Genomic DNA, 10,295 nt, shown 5'->3' on the forward strand with positions numbered 1-10,295 from the left:
ATACACCAAGGTGGGCCCCACTGTAACGGGTGCACCGTCTTGGTGAGACCGGGGTCGCACCTAATGGGCTCCCTCCCCATCTGTAAAGCCACAGCTCTCTCTCCCTCTCCCTCTCCGAGGAAGCAAAAAAACACAGCGAAACCAGGTTCTTTTCCTTTCTTTTCATGCCCCCTGTTTTTGATATAATAGCCCCTATTTACACCCTCTCTTCTGTTATATACACTCTTCTTTTCTACCTTCTGGTATAATCTTTGTACCATTGTATGCCTGAACTCGAAATTGTGGGTGTACTTTTCATGCCCTTTTCCTGTTATAACAGCCCCCTTTTACACCCATTCTTCTGCTAAATACACACCCATCTTTCCTACTTTTTGGTATAAAATTTATACCATTGTTTGACCAGAAGTAGAAAGGATGGGTGTATTTATCAGTCAAATGGGTACCATTGTCATTCCTTTTTTTTTTTTTCCTGAATTTCATTTTTTGGGGTTTCTTTTTAAATCATCAAAACGCTATTTTTCATGAATCTTGGTGTTTATTTTTTATTTTTTTTTGTGCGTTTGGTTGCACCAAATATCATGAAATTTCATGATCTTTGGGTGCAACTAAATGCACTCTTTTATTGTATGATATATATATATATATATATATATATATATATAATTCATTTTTGTTCTGCTCTAAATAGGCTGAAAATGCAGGATTGGCCTTTTCTTCTGTGGGAAATAAATACAAAGTTCAGTTCTTGCTTGCAACCAATCTATTAACATTCTCAATACCACTTTGCATTTCTTATTATGGAGTTTTGAAAATTTTGAGTTAGTCCAAGACATGCATGTGCGCTGCATGCGGTTTACATGCATGACAATTCAGACTGTTCAAATTTGTTTGTCACTGTCGTTGGAGTATACCCCAAAAACCTGTGTAATTGGATGATCATGAATTTCTGATTGGTAGACTTCATAGTAATGGTTGAGAATTAAATGGGTCACGTTTCCATATTTAATGGGTGGAATTTAGATGGTTAAGGTTGTTCTGGTCAATGTGGCTTTTTAGCTATGTTCTATCCAAAACAGGGCGCACTATTTTGACAGTTTGGATTGGCATGCATGTGTACCACTTAGTGGATGACTTGCAATGGTTTAATGGTTTGTAACAAATTCCCATTAGAGTCTATCCAAAAAAGAAAAAAGAGAAAAGGAAAAAAAAAAACCCTCTCAAATCAAAGGTATCCAATAACAGTACCAGTGGCTGTATCAGCCACTGTAATGGCCGTTACGATATGGGCCACAATGGCTGTTAGTAACGGCTGTTATGACCTTATAATGTTCGCATTTTTTTTTTTTCTTTTCTTTTCTTTCAAAGGAGTAAACTGTATCAGCCGGTCCCGTTATGGGCTGTTTTTCCCCCAAAATGGGCATTACAGCCCCATAACCTGTAATGCTTACCATTGTTACTGTTATGCAACTGTTTCTAAATTCCTTGCCCATCGTCATCTAAGCCTCATATCAACTAATTGGGGTTGGCTACATAAATCCTGTTCCGCTATCCCACTCTATCACGGACCATATCCTCAATTAAGCCATATGTCATCAAGGCTTTTCTTACTATCACCATCCACATCCTCTTGGGCTTCTCCTTGCCGTTTTAGAGCCTTCAACTTCATCCAGCTCACTCCTAACCAGTGCATTTCTCAATCTCTGTTGCACATGAACAAACCATATAAGTCTACTTCCCCTCATCTTATTACCCATTGATGTGACTCTTAATATCCCCCAAATGCATTCATTTATAATTCTATCCTTGTCTTGCCACTCATCCATCTCAACATTTTCGGCTGCGCTCATCCTATGAACATTATTGCTTTATTGCCCACATTCTGCCCCATAAAGCATGGATGGTCTTATAGTTGTCCTATAAAATTTCTTCTTCAGTTTCATTGGTATGCGGTGATCACATAAAACTTTGAAGGTACATATCCACTTCATCCACCCAGCTATAATTCTATGAGCAACATCCTTCTCATAGGAAAAATCTCTTAAATAATTCACAAATGCTCCCTAGTTAAAAATGGGAAAAAAGAAGAAGCAAAGGAAGCTCCAAAGAATGTTGTTTCTACCTCTCTATTTTTTTCACAAAACAGTCATGAGGGTTTATGGTTTTGAATTTCACATTCTGTACCCAATACTACACAAAAGGATGGTGACAGAGATTTAGAGAAGAAAGATGAAACAACAGAAGAAATGGGAGTTTTTGTTTTTTAGGCTTCATGAAATCTTCCCAAATTGACACTAACAACCTTGATAAATCTTTTTAATTTTGAACTTTGTAACTATGGTTTTCAGAAGATAGAACTGCTAAGTAACAAATACTCAAGGGTAACTATATCCACATAAGCTTGATGAATAAAAAGAATCTAGCAGGGGAAAATAACCAAACAACTGCTTCCTATCAGTTATGCACTGCATGGTGGCTGTAAAATGGCCCAAAATAATGTAGAGACTGAACATAAGGAAGAGACTAACATACCACACATAATGTAATTTAGACATGGACATGTGACAACTGATGATTCAGACACAATGCTGTGGTGTGGCGGTGTAGTTATATGATGGTAGTGAAAAGACATTGTTTTGCAAACTTTTTTTTTTTTTTTTTTGAGGGATAACATCATTATGCAAAAATCAGCTCAAATAAGCATAAAATGTAAATAGAAGAGTGATATATGATGCCTAATATAGGTTGGGACTTCATACAAGAAGTGGGGAATCAACTCCCCATTTCCGAAAGCCCAGTATGGATACAGCATGACATCCCATCCAATGCCATGATACCCTGATAGTTCTTAAGAGTTTCGGAAACAACACCATATGCCATAATGGTGAAGGACATTATTACATAAGCATAAGCCCATCTAAGCATACAAATATAGGAAAGAGGGATTCTTCTATGGTGCCCAGATAAATATATTTGGACTTTGTGCAAGAAGCAGGATACGACTTACATTTCCAAAAATTGAGGTCAGGAATATGAGGCGAGTGTCCTATAATACCCAAATACTTGTATAGGTGAAGTGTATTTTGTCCAACTGATATTGGTATTGCATACTTGTAAGATTTAGTAGGATATGTTATGACAAACCATATCGTATTGGGTTTACTTTTTTAAATCGTAATATTTCTTTATGATCCCAAAAATTTTCAACTTGTAAGAACTTTTGGAAAAAAAGAAAAAAGAAAAGTTCACCTGATTCAGGCTAGGAACTATAAAGGCTAAAAAAGCATCTTAAGAATCAGGTACTTGTATCTGTACCTGTGTCCTGGATTTCAAGAGATGGAGAGTTGTATCCCTATTGCCATATCCATGTTTGCCTTACCATTGCAGTATACTGTTAAGTGATAACTTAAAGCTTCCCATATGCATCTAAAACCATAGTTAGCAGAATGGTAGATGGCAATGAAACAGTACAGGAAATTTTCATGTTTAATTCTCTAACCTTAAGAAAAGGTCAAGAATTCGGTGAAAGAAACAAGAACACCAAAATTTCATTTTCTATTCAATTCTATCAATGGGTGGTGACTGCGAATTTCTATTTTCTAAATCGCACACAAAAGTTTTATTTTTCTTGAAAAACATTTTTTGAAAGAGAAAAACGTGTTTAATTCAGTCTGCCCAAAAAGAAAAACCTATCTTTCGAAATATATGGAGTTTTAAATGCTAAATCAATTATATGAGTTTTGTTTATTTTTTTTTATTTTAAAAAAAATAAAAATAAAAATGCATATCTTAAAATGGATACATTCATGCAATAAAGTGATTGAAAGATTTGAAAGGAAATTATCATCTTGGAGAGGAAGACAACTTTCTTTGGGTGGGAGGTTGACTCTAATCAAATTGGCTATGTTTAATCTTCCGGTTTATTTCATGTCTATTTTTAGATGCCAAAAATTTATAGAAGCCAAGTTAGAAAGGATTTGACATGATTTCTTATGGAAAGGATCAGATGAAAATCATAAATTTCACCTTTTGAAATGGGAAGAAGTATGTAAGCCACTGGCTCAAGGAGGTGTGGATTTGCGAAAGCTAGAGAATGAACATGGCATTATTAGGCAAATGGGTGTGGAGATTTGGAGTCGAGGATGGGAGTTTGTGGAGAGATGTTGTAGGCAAAAAATATGGCACTGAGGAGGGGGTAGACGGACAAAAGCTTCTTCATTACATAGGGCCTCATCACTATGGAGATCAATGAACCTTTTACAAGATAAGGTTTTTGAATGTGCGGGATTCTCATTAGGGAATGGGAAGAAAATATGATTTTGGGAAGACATGTGGACGGGGAATAAAAAAAATTGAGTACATTTTTTCCTCTGTTAGCACGTATCTCCTTAGATCCAAATATCTCGGTTCAGAGAAGCTTATCCATTGTTGGTGAGGTTATTATTTGGAGCCCTCCTTGTAGAAGGAATTTGGTCGACGAAGAGGCGGAAGAATTGCTAAGGATGCTGGATTTCCTTTCGAATCATCTCCCTTTGATTTCGGAGGATGATGAATTGGTGTGGCTCATTGATTAATTGGGAAAATTTTCAGTAAGTCCTTATACAAGAGACTAGATGGGGGTCATTCTGAACAAGGCGAGTCTCATACAACATTTCTTTGGCGATATAGTGCTCCTTCGAAGGTGGCTGCATTTGCTTGGTTGGTGGGTAGAAGAAAGATCCTCATAGTCAATAATTTGTGATGGCGCAGTATGAAAATGCCTAATGTGTGCCTGCTTTGTTATGGGGATGAGGAATCGGTTGACCATATATTCATTCATTGTCCATTTTCTTCAAGGATGTGGTCTGGTTTCTCCAATTTATTTGGAGTTACTTGGGTTTCTCCAAGATCGATCGATCAGTTTTTCTTGGCTTGGCACAGAGGGGGAAAAAGTAGAATGGGGAAGCGCATTTGGCATTTATGCTTATTAGCAGGTGTTTGGAGCATTTGATTGGAGAGAAATAGTTGTTGCTTTCCTAATCAAAGGGGTCGATATCTGGAAGTTTTTAATAGGACAAAAATGAATGCAGTTGAATGGGTGTATGCAGCTAATGTATTCCCTGCTGCCCGATTTCCAGTTTGTTGGTTAGATTTGTAGGTTTTTTTTTTTTCATCTTTTTCTTCTGTTTTCATTCTTTGGCCTTTGGCATTTTTCTTTAATTAAATTATCTTTTTATCGTCGAGAAAAAAAATCCGGAACATGGTCGGTGTCTTCATTTTGATGCCAATACCTTATGTAATCTCACGGAATGACCCTGCATAAAGCATAAACTATATACCGATTCATGCACCAAGCCCATTATATGAACATATCTACTGTCTGATCAGAGCAGATGTGCATGGATCCACACTTTTTACTTGACGGTTACTCTTTTGATGGGTCGCTATGTAATAATTGCATTGTATGGAGGACCTTACTGCCAACCCATAGGTTGCTATACTGGACAGTCTGCAAAAGGTTATATTGACAACAGTCGAGAGTAGGGCTGTCAATGGGCCTGGCCTGGGGTTGGTCTCTGCCTGGATTTTGAACTGTTTCAGGCTGGGCCGTCGGGCCAGGCCTATTCAAAATTCTGATTTTGGCAGGCCCAATCCTGGCCCATTGATACCCCTAGTCGAGAGGAAGATCCTCTGCTAAGGCGTCAGGATCATTCAGTTGGCTATGGTGCATTGACACACTTAGTGAACAGTCTGGATATGTGGGCATGACTTTTTTGGATGGTTAGGCTTGTCTGTACACTGAGTTTCAGAGAGAGAGGGAAGTTCCACTTCTCAGGCATTAGGATCATTCAGTTGGTTGGCTATTGTGCATCTACATATCTATTGTACATTCTGGATATGTGGACATGAGTTAGTGGATGGTGGGCCTTGTCTGTTCACCAAGTTTCAGAGATGCATCAGCACATCTATTGAACAGTCTGGATATGTCGCAATGAGTTATTGTTGGGAATTGGGATCTTCCCCTTGTTCATCATTTAGACGTGAGTTTGAAGAAATTTGCAATGTCTTGATGCATGTTGTGAGAATCATTCTGTAATTTTGAACTATTCGTGACATTGTCCTTTTCATTGTTTAGGTGTGTGGAACTAGAAAGTACAGTTCCACGCGTGGAGTTTTCTTTGCTTCTTTGTTATTTTTGGTAGAACTGATTTAGCCATTTTTGCGGAACTCAAGTTACGAGGGACCTCAAGACCCATGGACCTCTGTGCATCCATTGCTGGAATCCTCAAGTTCCGTGGAACTTGAGTTCTTAAATTGAGAGTTCCGTCCATCCAATCAACTCCTTAAAATCCATCTTATCCTTTTGTAAATGTTGCAAGAATAGTTATCAATTGCCCTCTTGAAGTATTATATGAAATAGAGGAATTATATGACCCTTGGCCTGTACATATGTTTTGAGCTCATGCAAGTGGAGCCAACTGTTGGCTGATCCAGTCTATTGATCTGATGGGCCTGCTGTGGGTGGACCATGCTATGAAAGCCTCACGGATTGGAAGATACTAACCATCCACTCCCTGGCCTTTTATCCATTAATGTGGATTGATTCTGTACCTTAACCAGCTATTCTGAGGCCACCAATTAAAGGGTTATATTTTCTCCATCAGGAACTCTTTTTGGGTATTATCCATTTTGGGACCCTTGAGATTAATGGTATGGATCACGACAACATGCAATCAACTTGTATAGAAACTTGGGCGTGTGGACGCTATATGCATCCCTGGCCGAGGATCATATAATTCCTCTTGACATTAGATATGTTGGAGTCCTTGAGGAATTCTATTATGGTGAGTGAACAATTGAAGCAATATGCAGTTTCCTCATCACTGTATACATGACAAACATGTATGGTGATTGGGACTGTCCGGCGGGAGTGGGTCATCACTTGATGGGCAATAGCATAAAAAATGTTGGGACAACTCTAGCCATCCATTTGTGAGTTTTGACCACTCAACGTGGACCTATGATCTATATTGAGTTAACCGTCGTTTTTCCAGCCTACTGATTGAATGGCTGCAAAACTCCAATTTTGATTTGGGGGTACGGCCCATCCATGCAGTGGCCCGCCACATTAATAGTTCTTCTGACCACCATACACCAGTGCCATATATGTACATTGCAAATGTTTTGGTATGCATTTCATAGAACTCCATTGCGTATTGGCATGTATCTTTTCTTCAATGTTGCTGGGATCCCAGTAATCTGGCAATGCCGTTTTCACATTTCTTACACAAGCATGACTCTTGATTATAGAATGTCACCACTGATTTCTTTGTTTCTGGCAGAGATTGCAGACATGTATCTTCAAGTTGAAATGCCCGCAAATGTTGTAATCCCTCCAGCTGAACTACACGAAAAGGGACTGATGCTCCAGCGATCTATCATTCTTCATCTCCTTGAGGACATCTCGAGTAGGAAAGCAACCAAAGATCATGGCTACTTCCTTGCCGTAACTACCCTGAAGAGCATTGGAGAGGGGAAGGTCCGGGAACTGGCAGGTGATGTGCTCTTCCCCGTCGTGTTCAGCTGCATCACCTTCAAGCCGTTCAAGGGCGAGATCTTACAAGGCGTGGTGGTTCAGATCCTAAAGCACGGCGCCTTCCTGAAGTGTGGGCCCATAGAGAGCATATTCCTGTCGGCGCAGACGATGAGGGACTACCATTTCGTCCCCGGCGACGATCCAATGTTCTTGAATGAAAAGCAGTCGAAGATTGAGAAGCAAGGGGTTGTGCGGTTTAGGGTGCTCGGATTGAAGTGGATGGAGTCTGATAGGGAGTTCCAGTTGCTGGCAACTCTGGCAGGTGATTTCCTGGGACCCATCTTATGAAGTGAACTGAAACTTGTTGCTTTAAACTCATGTTACAGTTGCATGATTTTGGATGTTGGTATGGGTGTAAATGGGACCCTCCCAACCAGTTCTGAAATCTGGTCATGTACCTATGAAGCGGCAGCCCCGTTTACATCCCTACATTCAAGTGATGTGCAGTTTGCTTAGGACTTCTTTGGTAGATGGGTAGAATGGCTTTCTTTCATATTTCTTCTTTGGTCCATTTCACAAGACCTGCATTGCATTGCTCATGTAGCATGGATACCACGGGCCCCATATGTGGAGATGATCTGAATTGCCCATCTGCTTGGTGCTGTTGGGGATGGCGCATGGTACAAAAATCATGTGGAGTGAATCATCCTAATGATTGATCGGAGTTAAAAATGAACCTTTGACGATTTATGGTTTTTTTTTTTTTTTTTTTAAAAAAAACTGTCTACATTTCCGGCTCAACCGTTTTTGTTTATGCTGTTTTTTTTGTCATGGCTTACCTGCGGTATACCATGGCAGACGGACCGTTCTAATCATCCTGCCATCTCTTCACATGGGTCCCATGGAAGGGCTCATGCAACGCAGCAAACTCCTTGTTTACTACTTGCCATAATATTCATGTTACCATTGTCTTCAAGGATTAGAAATGATTGGATAGTGGGGAGCTTTCTTGCGAAAGAGCAAATGAGCAATGTAGACATGAATAAGCAATATTTTCCTCCTCTGCCTTGCGCAATACACATCTATCCGGAATCATCGTACTGCAATATCTTTCCCCTGTTGCTTTGTTTTCTGTTTCTGTTTGGTTTGTGTCTTGTTGTTCCTTTTTCTTTCAATAAAAGTACCATCTTTCAAAAAAATAAAATAAAAATGGTGGTTGATGGCAAGCACCTTATTCAGGCAGATAAACCAGCATAGTGCCCCATATTATCCCAAACAACTGATTTCCAGGCCACCATTGGCAAATCGGGCGGTAGACAACTTCCCATCTGCCACCAGGCACTATTAGCTCCTTGATGACAACTCCCTCAAAGATTAAAAAAACGTCCTCATTCCTCCTTCTACGGTCACCTGAAGATGGGGCCACACTAGACCTTGAGCGGAGCGCTGGAAGAATCCCTCTCGGATTTGCAGCAATCCAAGAGCGAGGCTGAAATTTCAGGAACTGGGGATCATCTGAACACGAGGTATCACCTCATAATCACACCTCATTCCCACTCCAGGCCCTGAATCTTGTATTCTCAGTGAAAGAGCTGTTAAAGTGTTGGATATTTCCTTCTTTCCACATGATAGAGCCCCTGCTACTCATACACATCTGCACGTCCCAACCATTCCTAACCCATGCTTGCTTACTACGACTGTCTTCAGAATAGGGGATTGCTCATGAGTTTTTGACAGAGTGGAATGGGGGATCAGGATTCATGTAGCCAACCCCAATTAATTGGGATGAGGCTTACGATGATGATGATGATGATGGTTTATTATTTACTTATTTATTTAGGTATTGGGTCAGGTTGGGTTGCGTCAGGTCGGGTAGGGTCATGTCATTTGGCCTAACCATTGATAACGTACATGGGCTGGTTGGGTTAGGTCATGTCATTTGGCCTAACCCATTGATAACCTACATTGGCTGGTTGGGTTGGGTCATTTGACCCAACCCATTGATTACCTAGACGGGCAGGTCAGGGCGGATCGTTTGGCCCAACCCAATGATAACCTACCTGAGTGGGTCAGGTTGGGTTGGGTCGGGTCGGGTCAGGATTGGTAAGATTCAATCGAAGCCCAATCCATGCAATTAAATGGATTACACCTTCTAGTTTGGTGTGAACTCAGCCTCAGAAGCAGACCCTGCAGGCCAACCCAAGCAATTGCCACCTATAGTTCCACTTGCTTAGACATTTAGGAAGACGGCCCAGTCAAAGGGGACCAGGTTCCCACACCCTAACAATATTGGCTGGATACATTTTGCCTGTTGGATTCCCCCTAACAATTTGTTAGCAATCTGCAATGCTGAGTCCAAATTGTGCCTTGTGAGTATCATTACCATTTTATGGATGCATGGGGCCACGTTTGAATGTGCCGTCAAAGTAGAAAGAACCCAATGTGATTTCCTTCATAAGATTTGTGTTGGGGAGCTTGAGCTATGGGCAACAACTGGGTTACAGCTAGAGTTGGACATGAAAGAAAGAAAGTAGCCTAATGTTGTTGTCTGGTGAACTCAACTTGTTGGAACTCATCCAGGGCTTGTTTGGCAGCATAGATTTTGGGCAGTTATGATTGGAAATTCAAGATTTTCAATTCAAACCATGTTTGGCACCCTTCAGAATCCTGAATTTCAACTCTAACTTGGATTGGAAGTCTTTAAAAGAGCCCATCTTAAAATCCAAGAAAAAAAAGGTAAAGAGTGCAAAATTCTAGCTTTTCAATCCTCACCCAACTGTTG

General features: G+C 40.2%; 1 protein-coding gene across 2 annotated transcripts; it reads left to right on the plus strand.

Annotated features, from left to right (window-relative positions):
• The first annotated feature begins 42 nt into the window (after positions 1–42).
• On the plus strand, positions 43–8,066 carry LOC131233568 (DNA-directed RNA polymerase V subunit 7-like). Of its 2 annotated transcripts, none has more exons than XM_058230336.1 (2): positions 43–145; positions 7,320–8,066. In XM_058230336.1, exons 1-2 carry the CDS (start codon positions 64–66, stop codon positions 7,859–7,861), a joined length of 624 nt encoding a protein of 207 aa, XP_058086319.1. In that variant the 5' UTR covers positions 43–63; the 3' UTR covers positions 7,862–8,066. The 2 variants fall into 2 exon arrangements, with proteins under 2 accessions (XP_058086319.1, XP_058086320.1); XM_058230337.1 differs by having other exon boundaries at positions 74–145; positions 7,329–8,066.
• Positions 8,067–10,295: the final 2,229 nt, after the last annotated feature.

The sequence above is a fragment of the Magnolia sinica genome, chromosome 18 (genome assembly GCF_029962835.1).
Source record: "Magnolia sinica isolate HGM2019 chromosome 18, MsV1, whole genome shotgun sequence".
In the NCBI taxonomy this organism is placed as follows: Eukaryota; Viridiplantae; Streptophyta; class Magnoliopsida; order Magnoliales; family Magnoliaceae; genus Magnolia; species Magnolia sinica.

What these genes read in the sequence shown, in the direction of transcription:
- LOC131233568 (XM_058230336.1), top strand. Translation starts at nt 64, where the DNA reads ATGGGCTCCCTCCCCATCTGTAAAGCCACAGCTCTCTCTCCCTCTCCC. An exon ending in AAAAAACACAGCGAAACCAG is followed by an intron (nt 146 to 7,319) that starts GTTCTTTTCCTT and finishes TGTTTCTGGCAG; the next exon opens with AGATTGCAGACATGTATCTT.